The sequence below is a fragment of the Pieris rapae genome, chromosome 14 (assembly GCF_905147795.1).
Source record: "Pieris rapae chromosome 14, ilPieRapa1.1, whole genome shotgun sequence".
In the NCBI taxonomy this organism is placed as follows: Eukaryota; Metazoa; Arthropoda; class Insecta; order Lepidoptera; family Pieridae; genus Pieris; species Pieris rapae.
This window is the reverse complement of record NC_059522.1, coordinates 1,352,522-1,373,099: the sequence shown is the minus strand read 5'-3', so window position 1 is coordinate 1,373,099 and position 20,578 is coordinate 1,352,522. Positions and strand designations below refer to the sequence as shown.

Below are 20,578 nucleotides of genomic sequence, written 5' to 3'. Positions count from 1 at the left end.
ATATGTATGTTATGCATAAAATAAAAAATATTTATAAAACAATGTTCTATATATACGTTTACAAGATGAAAAAATACATTTATTCGTCACAATTAACAATGTCTAAAAAATGTAACCTTATAATTTATATTTCACGCTTTTATTTTTGTCTTCCTCACAAAAAAAAGTTGGAGAAGAATTTTCTTTATTAAGATTATAATAAATTTTATATGCCACATTTACCATCTATAGATAGTGACACAATTTCAAAAAAAAACTACCTACTTCTTTGGTATGTACAAAAGCTTCTAGTAATTTACCTAAATCCATCAAAATTACATTAGATTTAACGTAAGCAACGAATATCAATGAGGCAGCTAATAAATGGATAATTAAAATTACATTATATTGTAAGCTTTTTATTCTAATTAAGACTATAAGAAACCTCACAAGTGCTAAAACGTCTCACTGAACACCGCAATATCATACACAAAATTGGCTTCCCTATACATAGTAACCGACCGTGACTTTACATGTTCTATATTTACTATACTGTAGGTACCAACGTTGATGCTCGAATTAATAAATTACGTATTTAATCCTCAATTACAATCCTGTCGCCAGTACTCGGTCTACATACACTATTAACGATAAACTATCTATAACTCTTCTTATAATACATGGGATCCAAATTTTAAACTATAAGCCAATAAATAACAATAGTATGCTCCAGATCTTAATTCAAACCTTGAACATTTTCTTAGTAAGCCCATTACAATTTTTAAATTTAAAAACCCTATGTCCTTGCTTCTTGCCGTGCTAAATGTAATTTACTACGAAGTTGGAAAAAAATATGTCAGGTAGAAATGAAAATATTATAATCTTTTAAAAAAACTTTATTTAATTACATTAACATAAACGCGTTAAATAAACTTCTATAAGTTAGCAATTTAATAGGTAAGAACCTTAATTTGACTAAAACAAATGCTACTTATAATAAAATCAAGTGGCACTTTTAAATTTTGACGATTCTACTAAAGTGAAAACTAAGGCACAAAAATAGGATTGCTATGTTGCCAAAACAGTGAGACTTATAAACTTGCTAATTATAAATACTGCATGATTAATATAAAATGGAAATACAAATCAGAATACTGATGTGTCAACCTATTAAGGTTAATAAATACAAGCAAACTAGTCAGTAAAGCGTAATATAATCACTAATTTTTACTTTGTGTAACACAAAAATAAACTATTCGACAGAATTTAACATGCTTAGTACTAAGTTCAATACAAATTTGAATTAAATACTTTTGGGTTCCATAAACCGTGGAAGGCGGGTATTTTATTAACAAACACAGATTGTCCAAATCTGCGACCAAACTGTTTTACAAATTAATAACCTAGATTGATTTAGCTACCATTTTAATAAAGTATGTAAATCCTTGGATATGATATAAAGGCACAAAATTAGATATTCCTTGAAAAACTCCCTTCAAATATTCCAAATATCTAGTGTATAAAACGTTTCAACGATCAACTTTCGTTATCCAAGCACCACAACTACATTTTCAGTATTTCTTAAAACTAACATCTATATCTAATATTATTTAGTTAAATATTTGAACAAAACCTTATTTTATACTTAACTATTATTGCCATTTTATTCAGTAGCTATATAGTGAATCGTAGTGATAAAAACAATGCACCAAAACAAAATGATTGACCATTAGGAATTTACCAAGATTAGACTAAAATATATCTCGGTTATCTTATTTACAAGTCAACACAGATCGAGAAAAATCCAAGGCTAAAGTCTATCACATACAAGTTCGAATTGCTAACTAGGCAATAACATAAATATTAACTGTACTAGAAACAACAGCAGATACTGATAATTCCAAACGAAGGAATTAAGTAGCCGTATTATACGCGTAACCATTGCATTTATTCGAGTATACACGCACGTCCTCGCTCAAATGAACACGGCGTAGGCGACCATACTCTCATCAATGCTTAATTTATTCAATCTTGAACAAATACACCGTATGCCCGTTAAACTAATGTAAAAACTTCCGATATAACGGCAATAACTAAAACTACGTATAAACTGAATTGATCACAAACAGGGAGTATCGAAATTAATAGTGGCACTCAGAAAATGGAAGTTTGGTTTGCGAGAAGATCAAGACATGTTGATACCTACCCTCTTACTGAAGGGCGTGGCGTCTATTGTCCTTTCGTTCAATTTGTCCTCTTCTCTAAAATGAATTCTGGTGATCACAATATCACCTGTGCTCAGGGTCTGGGATCCTACTTCTGCCTTCTTGATCTCTTCAATTTTATTGTCAGTAGAGTCATGACACTTGCAGCAACAATTCTTTCCTTGGTCTCCTAAATTTAAAATTTGGCTCAAATTTGACCAATCCTTATTCTTGAGCAGAGGCAGTGTCTGTTCCATTGTTTGAGAAAATTTATCTTCCAACTCACCGCTTAAGGGTGCAACTGCTGATAAAATTGCCTCTAAACGGTTAATTTTTTCTACTTTGTCCATATTTACATCTGACAATATTTCATCCATCAATTGCATAGATTCTGTGAGGCTAGGAGGTTGTGAGTGTGGAGACGACATTGAGTCAGAAGGGTTGGATTCTAAGCTCTGCATTTCATTTTCTTTATCATCATCATCCGAATCACTGTCCTTTTCTTGTCCAATAGCCTCTAGTTTCTCCAGCTTTTTTGATATCTTGTGACAACCCTTAAGCTTTTCTTTCTCTTCTTCTGTTAACTCTAAATACCTCAATAATCTGATTTCTCTGTTGCTGAGCACAATATTCTTTGTAGTCTCAGTTAACTTTTGTTTAAGCTCTGCAACTTCTGTGTTTATTTTTCTTTGCCTTTTGCGTAATTTCACCTCTGTTGGCTTAATGTGCATAAATACTTGCTCATTGCTTAACTCCTCGAATAACGGTTGATTTTCAGATTTAATATTGTTTGACATAAAGGTGTAAATAGCAGGATTTACTAAAGACAAAACATCAGAGGCGGCATAGATAATCATGTCTTTTGTTAATGGTCTCCTAGCCCAATATCTTTGGTCTCTTCTGTAGACATTTTTTAATTGCTCCTTCATTGGATTCATTGGTGCATTATATAACTCACAAAGAGCATTGAGACTCAAATTTTTGACTTTGTAGACGGGTACATTTTGCTGCTGTAACTGAAGCACTGCATGACCTGCTTGTGTATCAAACACATTCTTCAAAGTAATTTCAAACTGATTGTGCAAATTAACAGAGTCATTCCTACAATCGTGTATAATTTTAATAACATTTTCACTTTCTAACAAGTCCTTTATTTTACCTTCTATGACAATATTCGGACAAGCCAAAATATCTAAAATGTATACTTCTCCATTCATAGTAGCAATTTGACATAATGTCAAAACACCTTTAAGGCCCAAATTTATTCCTTCACAATCAAATGAGACTATACTTTTTCCGGTACATTTTGCATTCATAATACTATCTATTAATGTAGCACTTTCTCGAGCACTTGCTATAACAGTTGTACTTTGTAGCACCTTTTGTCTCCATGCTTCTCCCACTAAATTATTTCGCACATTAACCCCATTTAAGTCTTCTGAGCACCGAGAATTTAAATGATTATTCACCCTGTCTCTGACCATATTCTCAGCTAGATTTTTAATAACAATTGAATTTATCCTTTGCTTTAGTGTTTGATTAGCAATATTTGCTTGGGTAACTCGGGGAGATTCCACAGGACTGAGTATTCTATTAGCAGGACTTCTTTTACCATCTGACGGTGTAGGGCTAGCTACAATTGGAGGAAGTGGAGAGGGTGGTTGTTCTTTTTCCTCAACAGGCTTTGGTGTTTCAGTCTTGACTTTTGGTTTTGCATTAAGATACATAACAGGTATTTTTGGTTGGCTTATTAATGTGACAAGATTTGATTGTACATGAAAACTATCAGAGAATAATTTCAAGAAAGCAGTCAAATCAGCTGGAGTTTTAAACATTTGATACCAGTACTCTTGAGGAAATCTTGACACAATCAAATGAAATAGCTGATCCACCATAACAGGCCCCTTAGCCTCAATACATTGAGCAACATAGTCTAACAATTGTTGTGCTGTATCTGTGTTTATATTAGCAACGGGTAAATTGTGAAATTGTTCATTGTTACTATGTGCATTTTCTCTCCTATGATTATCACTGACTAGAACAACATTATCATCAATTATGTGAAATATGTCGGGGTGCTTCATAAGGAATTCTTTGAACTCTTTAATGCGTTGGCCGGAGATGTGTCGTACCTGTGGTGAGGCCTGGCTCCTGTGTCCCAGAAGACTTTTAATTGGCACCTCGGTTCCTTCGCCATACTGCACCATTTTGCCCGCAAAGTATTCTTTAGCTTCCTCGATGTAGTCGTTGTTAGAGGAGGCACCAGCACCGGTGGGGCACCTCTGAAACGTGTTGATATCAACATAGTCCCCGTCTATGCTGAACAACGCTGGGTATTGGGTGAGGAATTTCTTTAGACCCGACTGTGACCCACCAGCGATCTGGCGCATCTCTTTTGTGAATCCCTTGGCACCAAACTGACAGGAAAGATCGTGCAACGTTCTCGGCTCGCCTTTATCGAGCAGGCGCTCCACGAAGAATAATAGAGTGAGGTTTCTAGCGAGCTCATATTCCATTGATTCCATTTCCCAACAGTTGGTGCCAATGTGCTTCTTACACTAAAAATTTCTTCGTATATGTGTCACCCACAACACCATGAAATTATTTCTAAATCAGAGAGTAAAGAAAGAAGTGACGTGAGATTAAAGATGAGCAAAATATATCGCATAGACTACTGAAAAAGTTATAAAACTCAGCACAGATAGTTCAATATTTTCTATTCATCCAAAACAGATGAATTACATTTATATTTAAATCTCAAAATCTTTCAAAGAGCAAAATATACTGAAATCAGCTTGGCCAATTTAATATTCACAACAAAACAGGTGAAGCATTTTATTACTGAATCCTGAAGGAGGAGCGACAATCAGGAAGACCATTGCCTTTCATTTTTATTGTACATGTAACTTGAGGAACTAAGTATGCTGTTATTGTAAAGTTTTGCCCCGTGTAATGTTTTCTATTTATTCAGTAGTTAAAAGTTAGTTAGTAGTAGTAACTGTAGTTACTTAAAAGTTTAAATCAGTGAACATTATGCACTATTGCAAAAAAAGATATAAATGATTCACAGCTAGGTGCAAGCATCGTTAGGACAATGTTGTTCATATCAATGTATGAAAATCGTTATTATTGCGATATGAAAAGGCAAAAGTCAAAACACTAAAACTCGTGCAAAATACGTTCATTACGAAAATGTTTTCCTTTTTTTAGTTTGTCAACTGTCAGAATTTAGACAAGTCGGATAACGGATTGATAAGTGGACATTTGACAGAAGCCGGAAACCAAAATAATTAAATAACTTTTGTGGGAGTTTTTCTAGTTATCTCATGGTCCATTTTAATTATTGAGAATTATTTTATATTTTAGTGGGCATTACATTACATTACAACAGAGATTGTGAACGTATTACATACAGTCTCTAGAGCAATTAATTATACATTATGGTAAGCTATTAAGTATTAATCCGTAAATAAGTTTGTCGCTTATCTTGTTGAAGCTTAGTTTAATTAAATCAGTTCCGAAAGCTCCGAAAGAAATCTTTCTTAATTTCAGTTGGTATTAGTCCTTGGTGATTTGCACATTCCGCATCGTTGCAGTAGCTTACCTGCCAAATTTAAGAAACTGTTGTTGCCTGGTCGTATACAACATATTCTCTGTACTGGTAATCTATGTACAAAAGAATCATATGACTATTTGAAAACACTTGCCAGTGATGTACATGTTGTTAGAGGTGATTTTGATGAGGTAAGTGTTATAAATATTTTGTGGCCTTTAGCTTATAACATCAGATTAGTTTAGAACCTTTTGAAAATTGGCTGCATGTTTATTATACAGGCTACTTTTTGATGACCTGTTTATAATTTATTTGCTATTAGGCAATGTAACTTTCTGATAATCCTTATACTATTCCAGAACACCACATATCCAGAGCAAAAAGTTATAACAGTTGGTCAGTTCAGAATTGGTCTTATTCATGGTCATCAAGTTGTGCCATGGGGAGATGAAGAATCTTTAGCTCTAATACAGCGTCAGCTAGATGTAGATATATTAATCTCCGGGCATACCCACAGATTTGAGGCTTATGAACATGAAAACAAGTTTTATATAAACCCTGGATCAGCAACTGGTGCATACAATCCTATGTTCAGGTAAACAAATTTTAATACAGTCAAACTGTTAACAATGTTATCATTATTACAATATACTGGTGAAATGTGCTATTTTTATGACTAAGAATGCCTTCAATGAAGTTTTAATAGATTTATTACTTATTAGCATATACATAGCATACTACTGTTTGGTATGTAGTTGTTATAATATGATCTGTTCTTTAAATAAAAAGCTAATGTCCATAATTTGTGATTTTGATTGTCTGAAACTAGAATGATATCTTTATATATAAAACTCTTGTGTGTGGTGGTTGCACTTTTCGTTATGCCTACAGTCTCATCTTGTTTTATAGAAGTAATGTCTAGAAATAATTCAGTTTAAAATCAAAACACCACACACAATATATGCACACAGCACACAAAAAGACATGCAAATCACTAACTGAAGGCCTAGTTTATTATTATAATTATTGTTTTTTTGTATTTTAATTTTTTATAGCAATATATTTTGTTTCTTTTTACTTATAATAAATATTGTAGTTTAGATTATTCCTGGAACAAGTGTCTGCAAAACACTTAATTGGAGTGTCTGTACGCTGGAATGGTCTGTTAATATTTTGCGTACAGCAATAAATGAACAATTTTTATTTCAGAAATGCCACACCATCATTTGTGTTAATGGACATCACTAGCTCAACTGTTGTGACATATGTGTATAAACTGCTCGGTGACGAAGTGAAAGTAGAAAGAATTGAATATAAGAAAGCTTAAACAGTTATATTGTAATCTTAAGAATTATTATGAGGTAGATATTACATGAAAACTATACATTTTATTTTAGGTATTAAATGGTTTTGGCATGGCATTTGCTAAATGTAAATTATAGTAAGCTGTAAGAAATGGAAATCTCTAATCAAATGAAATCATATATTATTTACTGAAATATGAATTATTATATTTATTTTAGGTCAGACTTGTTCATATGACAGAGTTTAGACAGGTTACCATCATGGCAATAAAGTTAAATGCAGCTGTATGATTAAAGTTCTTTATTATATAATAAGTGTAGTGTAAGGTGGCTAGAGTGAAGTGTGGGCAAAAGTGCACTTTAATTGGAACAATGTCTATTATGGCCATGCCATCTTACATTAACATAACTGTATTAAAAATAACATGAACTGTATTTAAAAATAAATTCTCAGTCTTCTGCATTTTAAAAGGCACTTAGAAATTTAATTTAATTATTAGGGCATTCAATTGTTTGAGATGTGTAGAATCTGTCTGTTTTTGTAATTTTAGTATTCAGTCATTGCATCTAGGCTTTGTGTACATATTGTATTTGAAAATTATTTTATACCATACTGTATTCTTGTTTTGTGTCATAATAATTGAAAAAATCGTATTATTACTTTAAATCAATTTTTATTATTATATAATGAATGTATATTCATTCACTCGAGATTCTATTCCAACCCAAGAATTTTTATGACACCTTTTAATGAACCAGCTGCCCACTGAAATATTTCCGAACCAATTCGACTTAGGGTCCTTCAACAAGAGAAGAATCTTTAAAAGCCCGGCAACGCACTCGCAAGCCCTCTAGCATCGAGAGTGTCCATAGGCGGCGGTATGACTTAACATGAGGTGAGCCTCCTGCCGGTTTGCGCCGTTCCATAAAAAAAAAGTTTCGCCAGGAATTGGATCTCAGGTACGCCCTGTATCACTAAACGAAGGACCTAATATGAAATTCATTCAAAATTCAGGCATTTTTTTACTAAACATGAAATAAATACCAAAGTGATTTTACAAATTATATGTTTATCGCCAGCAAAGGTACGATCGTCTGCATGAGATGTCCGTTTTATAAATGATTTCTAAATACTTTTTATATTCCATATGAATAAATATGTTTATTTATTTAGTGGGTTTTATTTCATTTTTTAATTATGCAACTAGAGCTGATTTTTTTGCCGTCGGGGCGACCCCATTGCCCAATCAGTCACCCCCTTCCTTGTGTGAGTGCCTTCGGGCTTCTGCTAAATGGACTGGCACGACTGGGGCAGAAACACTGTCTCACAGAAAACCGGTGTACATTAGGTTCATCCTGTTGTATTGCGTTTCGTGCGATTCCCGAAGCCGGCTAAATAGCCTTCTGTTGCGTACTTCCACTGCAATACAATTATTCAGCCCTTAAAAGGCAATCGCTCTGATCCGTCCAACTAAAATAAAAATACGTTTATTATGGAACATAAGATAGACAGGTATCACTTATTCCACGTCATTAAATTTGAACCTGTAGGCATCCCACTCATCGGTAAAGAAGACAGACTGTGTAAGCCGAGAGAAAAAGCCGGCGCTAAAAACTCTCGGTACTCGTTTTAAAAATGCAAATCATCAACATATATTTTAAAACAAATATAGCAAATAAATTAGAAGTAGCCTGCCCTGCATTAGTCTCAGGCCCTTTTATATACTAGATAATCGCTAACTTTATAGTAAGCCTTTTTACACAGCTTTTATTCAATACATTTCTTAAATTTACTAAAAGGCAGAGAAAGAGCCTATCTATCGCCCAATCCTTGTTCTCTAAAATAATGGAAAACAATAAAAACGGCCATCTTTTCGTCGATTTTCGCTGGGAGCTACCTCGTTTAATATACGCATAAGTGAGAGGCAATTGAGTCTAAGGTGGAACCAGCTGCCCAAAAAAGTATTCTCGAAACTATTCGGTTAGGGATTAAAGATGAGTGTTCTTATTCCTATAAGGCGATTTTTGCGATGGTTCTGGCAGTATTCATATACTTAATATGTCATGAACTCTTGTTCATGGGCGGAGGTATTACTTAAGTTAATGGGCTACTGCCTCCTGCCAGTTTGCTCTATGTTTTATAAAAAGGGTGATTTCGGTTTAAAAAATGTGTGTGAAAATACATTGACGTCTTAATAATTTATTTATGTAGGTAACATAATGTACACTTATGAACGTCAAAAAGTAATATACATTGACAATAACGCGTATCTTCTAATATATAATGTTAGTTATTAGGTATCAAAGCTGGAAGCAGGTAGGTACTAAAGACAGGTAAACAAAGCGAAACAATGCTCAGACTGGTTTTAAAGTGCGTTATTGTATCGAAATGCGTAGCGCCATTAGTCGTAAACAAAAAATTAAACTTTTCGTAAACAAAAAATTGTCTACGTGCATTCTAACACGTTAACTAATTAATAAATACGCCAAAACAAGTTCAGAATCAATGATTAGTAAATTGTGACTATAAATGATATAACCTATATTAATACTCTAATTTGCTAACAAATACAATGTCTACGTGACAGAATAGATGATACCAAATAGTAATCACTAAACACAGTTCTATCAAAATTAGCCTGGAATTGTTGTTCATTTGTTTAAAAAGAATCCATATACACATTATTTTTAGACTTAGTTCTGTTTATAAGACGTAAACCAGTTAAAATACGACAAATGGTCGCGGCCGGTGCATCGTAAGATGTATTTAAAAATGAGCTTTATTCTTTTGTTTTAGGAATTGTATTTTAACAATAATTTCTAGATTCCTAGACAGGTTTTTTTCAAGCTTTGGGGGAGTGCAACCCTGATACAATATTAAAATGAGAATTGCCTTTGTTCTGGTTTTTTTACGATGTCATAGTGATTATAAAATGCAGTTGCCTATTATATTATATAATACTAGCGGCCTGTCACGGCTTTGAACAGAACATTTATTTATTATTTTAAAGATATTTTTTTTATCGGGCTTGTATATACCTATTGGGTTTATGTTTGCTTCGTAATTATTTTAGATGAAAATTATTAGTATGCTTGATTTTTAAACTAACATTAAAAATCTATTTTTAAAACGTACTTAATATTTAAAAAAGGCGTCGCATTGTAAAGGACTTCAGAAGGATTCAATTATGTAACTACCTAATATATAAAAAAAATATCATACATCGGTACAACAACGTGGTAAGTAAAGATACATATATTCTATATACAAGCGCGACGTTATAGAAAGAACTTCTAGCAAAATATTACACGCTCTACCTGCTACTTATAACCATGTCTACGGGTATGCATATAGTATCTGCCCATGCGCATGGATACCCGAAGTGTACCCGTCCCTCTCGCGCAAAGGTCTATTAAATAAAACTACTTGACTGCACATTCGATTTTCAAACGTGCAACAACTCTAGTGCGAAGAGGGTGCCGGTACTTACGCGTGTTATATTTTATCTTATTTAACAGTGTTTTTTGTTGCAATGGCTGTACTCATATCAAGACTTGGGTTTAGAATTGGAATTTCAAATTTGGAACGAGCTGCTGCTGTGTTAACCACAAGTGCATCAAGTCGTAGCAAGGTAAATGACCTATGTCTAATGTCTATGATTATCATTTTTTTATGTGCATTGCTAGAGCCTAGAGTTTGTAAGAAATTACTTTTCTATCAAAACTTAAGTAGCTTAGAAAATAACATATTATTGTACTTTAAAGTATTGAAACGAACCAAAAACGAATAATTCTTCTTAAGCATTCTAAATTGATTTTAATGCATATGAAAGATTGTCGTGTTGTACCTAGAACTGTAGAGTTCGTTAGTAAATACATAGTAAATAAACATTGTATGAAATCGCAGCAGCCCTATATTTAGCCTTGTGCTTGAAGCAAAAAGATGCGTAGGGTTAAATATATTTTTAGTTTCAAGGTTAGCTTCCTTATCGGACTTTCTTCAAGACCTATTGTGTCTATGTTTTTTAAACAAACAATAAGTGCTGTTAAATGTTTATATGTGTATTTTACTCAAATTGTTTAGATATATATTTTTTTAAACACAATAAAAGCTTCATCTGGCGCTGTCTTAGAGATTCGTGAATGTGGTAATTACATCATAAGTTTCGTTTTACCGAACTTAAATCTCTAGGTTTTTATAAATCAGGCCAAATAGGACAAATAAGGACGTATTAAGAATACAGGTTATTGACCTTTGGCCATCGACATTTAATTTTTTTTCGCCGATAACCTCTTATCAGGGTTATTATGAATTTTGTATGCACAGTAAAGTAGTTTCTACTGTTCATACTTTAAGTAGTATTGTGGCAAAGATATTTTGTTTGTAAATATGTTTAGTTAAAAAAGGGGTTAAACAAGTAAATAAATAAACAAAATGAGTTTTAAAATATTATCTATTGTAATAAATAATAATTAATAGTACAACAATTATTATTTGTCTTATGTAGATGACCCATTTTTATTCATAGGCAAGGTTTATTTCAAAGTATTTCAAGCCGAAATCAATTATGCGCATTATTGTTTCGCATGTAACACCTTAATTTAAAATGATAACTAATATTATTATGCATTATTGAACTGCACATAGTTTGTATTGGCATAATTTTGCGAATCAATTGCTTACACAGCTATAGTAAAAGCTCGACTCTAGGATAGCTTGCGTATTGTGAGCTAGTAGTTAGTCAAGCATATAGTAAATTAGATTGCCTTCTTGGTTAAGACTCCAGGGAGATATAAATATCGCATAATAAAAGTAAATACGATGATGACAGACGTCCCGAAGGAACAACTCATTTGTCTCTACCGTACAATTTATCGATTCATGATATACAATATTAAATTTCCGGAACAACAGAAATGAAGTCGGTACATTAACTGTATGTTTTTGTTTATTTACTTCAAATGACCTTGCGTTCAAATACGAGTGTAGAATCAATGGATTTGTTTTGACGCACAATTTTAAATACGAAGGTCGGAGGGCCGACAATTATCTATAGTTTAATTCATATACCATGGTGATAAACCGTTTCTTAGGAAACTATTGCGTAGCAACAGGATGGATGAATCTGCAAATCACGACCCCAAATTGTCACCAATTTAAAATGTTGGAGGATAATTTGCAAAATTCAGGTCGATCTGTCTCTACACAGATTTTAAATTGAATGAATTGGTTGCGATACATCGCATTTAGTTATATGTTAATCTATATAGTTTGACTGAATATAATGTAAAATCACAATATGACACTTCTAGGACATTTTTAATTTATATTACTTAACTGACCTTATCGTAAATTATAATATATTTAATGACACGCAAGTATTAACAATATTCTTAACCTAGTAATCATAATAAATATGATAATAGATAAGTACTGTTCACTGTCAGAAATAATGAAAAAAAGAAACTTGAAAATGTTCTACAAGAGAAAAGTATTTGATGTCTGTAAATTATCGTGCCTTATATACGCATATCAGATTTGGTCACTCACTGATAAATAAGAAAACAAACTAAGAGAAGGTCAGAATAGTATCAGAATGAGTGTTCTAGGTCTAATATTAAAAGATAGAGTAAAACTGGATCCCATAGAAACATGGGACATGACAAAGTTTAGAAATGCTGTTAGTTCTAGTAAAAGATTGAAATGGAAATGGACAGGACATATCATGAGAGAAGATAAAGATAAATGGAAGAAAGTTACGGAATTCTACGCTATGACAGAAATAAAATAAAATGAGGAAGGCAAATAAAAGATGGGAGGATGATGTGCGAAGAGCAGCTGGCTGCAGAGGGTTGGAAAAAGAGAGGAGTGGATGCTTTTGGAGGGCCTATGTCCAAGGACAAACTATACAACAAGAATCGACCGCCTTCACGATTATTTATACGTATTTATTTTTTAGTGCTTTTTTTAATATACTAGTATAAGTAAGTTAAACAACAATAAAGGCTTTATTATAATAAATATGATAAATATGATAATATGTATTAGATTTAAATTAAGTGTTTAATTTTTTAGTTATAAATCTTTCATACAAACAGTATGTCATTTTAATTTAGAACTTTCTGAAGTCGAAAATTGTAGTTAATATTTCGTAATAGGCTTGGGTTACATCCACGCTTATGTCTAATAAGGTTATTGACCGCGTTATGCAAGAACCCTACGGCCTTCGGTGCAACAAGTAAGTGTAAATAACCCTGCGACACAATATTATTTAGTATATAATTATTAGGTTCTGACTTTACATATCTAAAATAATGCATCGTTATTATTGTTCATTTGTTTATTAATTCACACATGGGTTTACATCCTCGAAATTTCATTTCGTTTTTAAGCATAGACAATGTGTAATAATTGAACAGCCCTCATGTGTCACTAGAAAAATAGTACTTATATAGAAATCGAAAAGTTCAAAAGTAAAATGTATTTATTTACACCAAATTTTATCTGTTTATTCCATGAAAAGGAGTATATAACTATAGGTCGCAAGAACTCTATGATTAGAACCGCATGGACAATTTATCGACGCGTGGGAGAGTATAATTTAAAAATAGTTAAGAATGTTGTAAAGTTTTTTTTTCTAAAGTTATCGTATAACACGACAAATATTTTTCTAATAGCTGTCAAACAGGTCAATAATAAAAAAAAACATTTTAAAATCAGATATTATACATGTATGTCTGTCGGATTATTTAAATATCTCATATTAAAGCCGTAACACAGTTTTGTAATATTTACGATTATGGTATGAGGAAATCATTTCATAACAGCGTTAGGAGTAGATCGACTTTTTAATACACAACCTTGGCACTAGTTGGTTAGGTAGGTGTCTTTCTTATTAAATGTTCATAAATAAACATTGTCCAAATCATAAAGTGCATCAGACTCAAGTTTGGCTTGTGCATCCATGTGCACCGAATGGCAAGCGACAGAATCCCAAAGTCTTCATTGAACTTACAACCCAGTGGTAGGAGCAAAACATGGTAGACCGAGGCTGGGTTGGTTGGTGGAAGGGAGTTGTTAAGAACCTCAAAACGGGTTCGGGTTCCAAGGGATAGATTGCGATAGCGAAGTGTTCTTGAGAAGGCTAAGACCCACAGAGGGTTGTATAGTGATTAGATAGCCAAAAGAGCACAACCAAAGGTTCATTCATAATTATAAAAACTTATAGATACGTATTACATATATCAGTTTAAAGTGGCACAAAACTGCAGATTTCTCAATGTCTATAGAAACATTATTAAATATAAACTGGCAATTAATAATAAATAGGTCCTTCATGCCTGGTCAAGCCTGTAAATGTTTACAAAAACACAAACAAAAGTAAGTATGTTTGTATATATTTTTTCATTCTCGCCCACAGCAACTTCACACTCAAGCCACCTGCAATGGAACGGTGTGCTACTTACAAACATTCCACGACGCGAAGGACCTTGATGCTGAGCGTATAAGAGGTCTTCGAAGCTACAGCAAGCAACATGGCAGACCTGAAGAGGATAGAAGGAAACAGGATAGCGATAGCGACTCAGACTCCGATACTGAGTGCAAGGGATTCGATAGGGTAATTAACTCATTAAAATAAATTATATAACAAGCGATCGTCTTGATACTTACTTACACCCGAACCCAATAATTAACACAATCACGATCTCGAATCTCTCAAATCTGCATCCCAATAACCAAGCAATCCTCCATCCTTCAATATTTTCCTCCAATATTTTAGGCGACGTATATTTGATAATCAATAAAAAACAAATGAAGTAAATAAAACCGTACAAATAATATTAAAATATAACTTTGTATTTTTAAAACATATCATATAGCTATTTAATTATTTAAAATCTTAAGATAGGATATTGGCACAATTGGTTGAACTATCTTTTCATACAGAGGTCCATCCACATATTATAGAGATCCGACCTACCATGAATAGCTTGTATCGATAGATGGCAATTAATTATTTGCTTTTGGATTAAGATTACTATCTCAGTCGGTCAAAAATGGATTGAGATATGTTATTGGGTTTAGGTGTCAACAAACTTTCAAGGCATGTTTGAGAATGCGCCAAAGAATGCCCACACTTAAATTTCAAAATGGCGCATCTCATTTCCAACTACTTACTAAATAACCCTTTACTTGAATAGCGACGCATATGTGCAAATTATTTTATTTACATTTGATACGTCGCTGTTTCTATAAATTTATTCTTAAAATTTTCATAGTAACTCTTATTACAAAATTGGAAAGAACTTGATATTATTTTGGAAAAAAAATACGAATTTTGAAACGGTTTACTGTGTTCTTAATTGAAATAATTTTCTGTTGCAGTCGGAATTTTGGCGCCGCAAGATGCGTACAGTCCACAACATTCTAGACGTAGACAAAGACGGACTCATCTCATGCAATGACTTCCTTCTCTTTTCCGAGCGATTCAAGTCGCTCGGTCACTTGGATGATAAGCAGGCGAAGGAATTCACAGATATAATCAAGGTTCGATTAATTTATGGCTAGATTATTATATCACGGTAATTCTTTTGTGGGAACACGCATAGTGGTTGCCTGGAAGAAATCGCTTGAAAACGATAAGGCCGCCAGTTGTCCTCCTTTTCATTTAATTATGTTCAATTTTTATATTGTAATGTAAAAATGTGTTAATAAATAATAAAGAAACTCTTTTACTTAAAATAAGTTTATGTTCATATTATATGTATAGTCAAAATAATTTTATTCATATAGGTAAACAAGTACACTTATGAATATCAGAAAATATGTTAAATTAATTCTGAATTTACATTTACTACAAGTTCGCAAGTTTAAAAAAAAGTAAGAACTAATGTTTTGTCTTTTCGTTAAAATTGGCACAAAACAACAATAATTAAACATCTATATGATTCGTTAGAAAATTTAATTATTGTACTGGTATTATTGTTTAAATTAAAACAAAACGGATTATATTAAAAGTACAATGTCAGAATTAATTTTATTTTCATCGACAGTTGACGTGGGAGGAGCAATGGGGAGCAATAGACCCCTACAACTATGTTACTGTGGAGCAGTATTTAGAAGATATGCATCACGTTCTCAACGACAAAACGCTCAAGAAGCGCGCACATCGGTGGTTGCCCTATCTTTTTAAGGCAAGAAAATGTTGATATGTTTTTTACTAAGCAAACAAAACAAACAGTTCTAGTATCTGTTTATATATACGTATGTGTGATAGGTAACCAGCATCTTGAAGGTGGCACACTTTTTATATATATTTAAGTGTTATAACTCATAAACAGAAGTTCAAGTAGGCTACGAACATGGTGGAATGTGAAACAGAATTCCAGAGACTTATGACGTTTAATCGACTCAGAAATGTTTGATTTTATTCTTATAGGCGGTCGACAAAGATCGATCTGGGTACATATCTGTACACGAGTTCAAATTGTTCTTCCAATGTCTTGGCCTGAGCAATGAACATGCGGCCGTCGCCTTCGCTGTGATTGATACTAATGGGGTATGTATCTAATTTATATAAATGATAATTGATTAATTATACAAATTGTATAAATTGAATTCGAAAGGAACCTACGACTAATAGCAAAAAAAATATTTTTGAAAAAATATAGTTAATGTTAATGAAAGGTAGTATCTATGGATTGAAAACGAAGGAAAACCACATAAAGGGTTTTTCTTTATTAGTAAGCCATCAAGTATAGGCATGGAACATGAAGGGAAAATCTTTTAAATGCAGAATTATTAACTTTTAACAACATGTCTTCTTTCAATAAAACACTCTATCTACGATATCTCAGGTACTTTCCCTTCATGGTATTAGGGTGATTTGTTAATTGTCAGATAAGTTTTAGAACTCTCCAGCTATTGAACTGTTAAAAAAAATTTATTAATTTAAATTATATTTTATTTACTAACAATAAAACATACAGGTTTATTTTATGGCTATTTAATATTTTTCATATACTATTTTTTAAAAACAAATATAAAAAAGATAATATATAAAAAAAAAATACCTTACAAATGGCCAATATTTCCTATTAAACTTAGTCCTATAATCACAATTGTCAATGTCATTTTAGTGTATTTTTATACTATGGTAAAGAATTGTCATGTTTAGTTTGTAATAGAGCATAATTTATAAACATAATGTGTCAAAGTAATTAAAAATTAATAATTAATCAGCAGCAACTATTTTTTTATAATGGTTAATTTTATAAAAAACACATAACATACATACTGATAAACATCATGTTGTCATATTTGAAATATTATATAATTATAAATAAAACTGGACCATTATTATACTAACCCTATAGCTATAATATACATTGACCCATACTAATATTTATTAATACATCATTTGTAGTACATCATATGTAGTACATAAATAATACCTATCTTTAGGAACATAGCAATTATATAAAACCTTTATCAACGCAGTGAACAATGTTGTTAGCTTCTCTCAGTCTACCTGCCTTTGTCTTTATTGGAGTAACGGGCCAAAATTCTTCAATGTTCCTTTTCTCATCACCCTGTTTTAATATAAAGAATTAGGTATGATGTTTTTTTTGGAGTTAGTTTCTACATTATTTAAATTGCAAATCTTAACTGGTAAAATCAATTTATTTAGATTAACAAGAAAAAAATTATATGTTTAATTCAAATAATTACATAATTTATGAAAGTTTGACTGGGTTTAAGCTAGCAAAGATCATTTCTTGCTATATTATTTTTAAATTAGTTTGATAAATTAAAGAATATTTACCGTGATATCATCCATTTTGAAAGCATCTTCAGGTGCCAGAATTATAAATGGTGTGGACTCAAAACTAAATGCCAGTCCAAAATATGAATACTTCTTTACTTCTTCCATAAATGTGCTCCAAGGATAGACTTTCTTTGGGTCACTTCCCATTTCACTTATTTGCTTTGATAATACATCATAATAATCTTTTAATAAGGCATCATAGTGTTTTTCCCTTAAATTTTGGTCAGTGCAGGCGTATATAGCAAATGATAGGTCCAAAACTGGGCTGGCGCACCTTGCTAGTTGAAAATCTATCATTTTCGCATCAATTGGTTGTTTATTTTCATATTTATACAAGAAATTAACTGTCCAGCAGTCGCCTTGTGATATGACACCATTTGTTTTATCTTGTACGGCTTGAATCATATCTAGATATCGCTCTGGTATAGCAAATTCTTTAATTTTGTCAACATAAACAGTGTTTGGATATTCCCTCTCAACTGCATCTATAGCTGTAATGCAAAGACGCTTCCAGAATTTTTCATACCAATCCCAATATGTAGGATCATAATAGTTCTCAGGTAATACATTACTCAGTTTAGCAAATTCTTCAGGTTTTTGATCACGCATGGCAAAAGACAGTGCATGGAATTTAGCAAGCACTTGAACTGTTAATTGGCAATGCTCATAATCAATGCCTTCTTGTCGTGTTGGGTTCCCATAATTCTGCAAAGATACATCTTCTAGACAGATAACATCATGTGTTCCATCTGTGAGTGCTAGAAATACATTTGTGTAATTTTCATATGGTTCAGTCATTTGTTTATTAGACTGGAATTTTAGTAAAACTGGTAATACATTCAGGTAAAAATTAATTTCATTTCTGAAGAAGTCATGAGAACGGAATGTTAGTCGTCTGCATATATTTTTTGGGATTGTCTTAACAATAAGTTGCAGATGTCTTGAGTTGCCACCTGACTTTCCATGTATTTTGATCCTATATACATCACTTAGATATGAATCACCTTTTCCCATTTCTCCGACATGCTAAAAACATTATTTATACTTGTCACAAAGTGGAATCAAATGAAAATTAGCCAATATGATAAATCAAATAAAATTTAAAATTAAATTAAGCTAAAGCTTACACACTAAATATAAAGTGCATTTATCTAATGTTATATAATATGTACTCCCTATCTGTCAATACTTCTTATCTAGCAATACTTCTGATATATCAGCAAACAGTTATTTATTTACAGCTTGTCCTTTGAAAAAGGCCTTTTAGTTATTAAAATTTTCTCGTTTTCTGGTAATTTTATACACCTTAGGCCCTTTTTATATTGTTTGCTGCTGATAATGCATATATATACAATAATCCCATTTTATACAAATAATAAAAACTTTTAAATGATAATGGATGTTTGATTATCATTAAATTTAAATGTTTAACCAACATTATTAGAAATAATTACCTCCCAATGAGTAAACTCTGTGGGTTCCTTAAACCATTTTGATAGTGCTTTATTAACTTCTTGATTAGTTAACAATACTGATAATTGTGTCAAAGTTTTGTTTTCTGTTGCCATGGCTACACTGAAATTATTAAAATATTTAATTAGAATAATTAATAGAAATAACAAATTTTTCATCGAACTAAAATTCAGTCAAAAAAGTTCAGTATTTTTTTTAAATAAGAATTGAAATACTTCGAAAAAAGCGATTTAAAAAGATCTTATTAGCATTGGTGAAATTACGTGTTGTAATGTAATAAAATTCTTTTAAACAAGTTATATATTGAACGCAATTCAAACATAATTAATTATTAGATATCTTATCATATATGTACGTTTAAAATACTTACAACTTTAGTACGCAGTACGCGTTTTTAGCACCTCAAGTACAATAAACCTAATTTAGTTATGTATATTAACACTATTTCAATGGTAAATATTTATTACTTAAAGTTTTTTTTATTTACAATAACTTTTAAAATTCCCTCAAATCGCTGGTCTGAAAATAGTTTTGTTTATAATATCTGACAATTGACATCCAGTTATCGAGTCATGAGTGGCCACGTTCTGACACTGACAGTCAACTCAACTCTCAAAATTCATATTATGACATTTTACTTAGACTTATAAATACGTAGACCGTTCTTAGAAATGTTACAAATGTAGGCTAGATACAGCGAGAAGTTTCTTATTTTAGCATTATTTTATGAAGATTACGTGTACATATTGCTACATGGTATCTGGATAAATATTAATTTAACTTGAAATATTTGTTTCAGGATGGAAAACTGTCACTGAAAGAATTTGTGAATCTTGGAAAAGACTTCTTTTATACTGACGACGAGAGTCGTGTCTCAAAAATGTTTTGGGGGCCTTTGATCGATGTTTAAGTTTATTATTCATAAAATTTAAAAGAGGCTTTAGATTAAGTTTTTACTCCTTTGTCAAGTGTTGTACGTAATACTGACAATATTAAATAAAATTAAGAGTTATACAATAATAATTGTTTGACTGATACAAAATGTGAATCAATAAAGTATAAAACAAAAATTGTATTTTATTTAACTACCTTCTATTAATTAATAATAACTTATACTAATAACTTAACTAATAACTTTGTTTACAACCTAACAACCGAAAAAAATTAAATTAAAAGATATAAGAAAATCTTTTAATTTAATTTTTTTAGGTTAACAGTAATTATTTACTTTTACCC

At 31.8% G+C, this 20,578-nt stretch overlaps 4 protein-coding genes across 4 annotated transcripts; 2 read left to right on the top strand and 2 right to left on the bottom strand.

Moving 5' to 3' along the window:
- Positions 1 to 859: 859 nt before the first annotated feature.
- Positions 860 to 4,818, bottom strand: LOC111000279 (egalitarian protein homolog). Its single transcript, XM_022269666.2, has one exon. It carries the CDS (start codon positions 4,706 to 4,708, stop codon positions 2,165 to 2,167), a length of 2,544 nt encoding a protein of 847 aa, XP_022125358.2. The 5' UTR covers positions 4,709 to 4,818; the 3' UTR covers positions 860 to 2,164.
- Positions 4,819 to 5,439: 621 nt separating this feature from the next.
- Positions 5,440 to 7,930, top strand: LOC111000276 (vacuolar protein sorting-associated protein 29). The gene is made up of 4 exons (XM_022269662.2): positions 5,440 to 5,626; positions 5,736 to 5,927; positions 6,096 to 6,331; positions 6,946 to 7,930. The coding sequence occupies exons 1-4, from the start codon at positions 5,624 to 5,626 to the stop codon at positions 7,061 to 7,063; spliced, it is 549 nt and encodes a 182-aa protein (XP_022125354.1). The 5' UTR covers positions 5,440 to 5,623; the 3' UTR covers positions 7,064 to 7,930.
- A 2,536-nt stretch (positions 7,931 to 10,466) lies between these two features.
- On the top strand, positions 10,467 to 20,403 carry LOC111000273 (sarcoplasmic calcium-binding protein). The gene is made up of 6 exons (XM_022269660.2): positions 10,467 to 10,672; positions 14,462 to 14,659; positions 15,427 to 15,588; positions 16,095 to 16,235; positions 16,481 to 16,600; positions 20,142 to 20,403. Exons 1-6 carry the CDS (start codon positions 10,574 to 10,576, stop codon positions 20,250 to 20,252), a joined length of 831 nt encoding a protein of 276 aa, XP_022125352.2. The 5' UTR covers positions 10,467 to 10,573; the 3' UTR covers positions 20,253 to 20,403.
- LOC111000272 lies at positions 17,101 to 19,863 on the bottom strand. The gene is made up of 4 exons (XM_022269658.2): positions 19,713 to 19,863; positions 19,324 to 19,444; positions 17,867 to 18,895; positions 17,101 to 17,633 (listed from the first exon to the last, which is right to left on the bottom strand). The coding sequence occupies exons 2-4, from the start codon at positions 19,435 to 19,437 to the stop codon at positions 17,517 to 17,519; spliced, it is 1,260 nt and encodes a 419-aa protein (XP_022125350.2). The 5' UTR covers positions 19,438 to 19,444; positions 19,713 to 19,863; the 3' UTR covers positions 17,101 to 17,516.
- Positions 20,404 to 20,578: the final 175 nt, after the last annotated feature.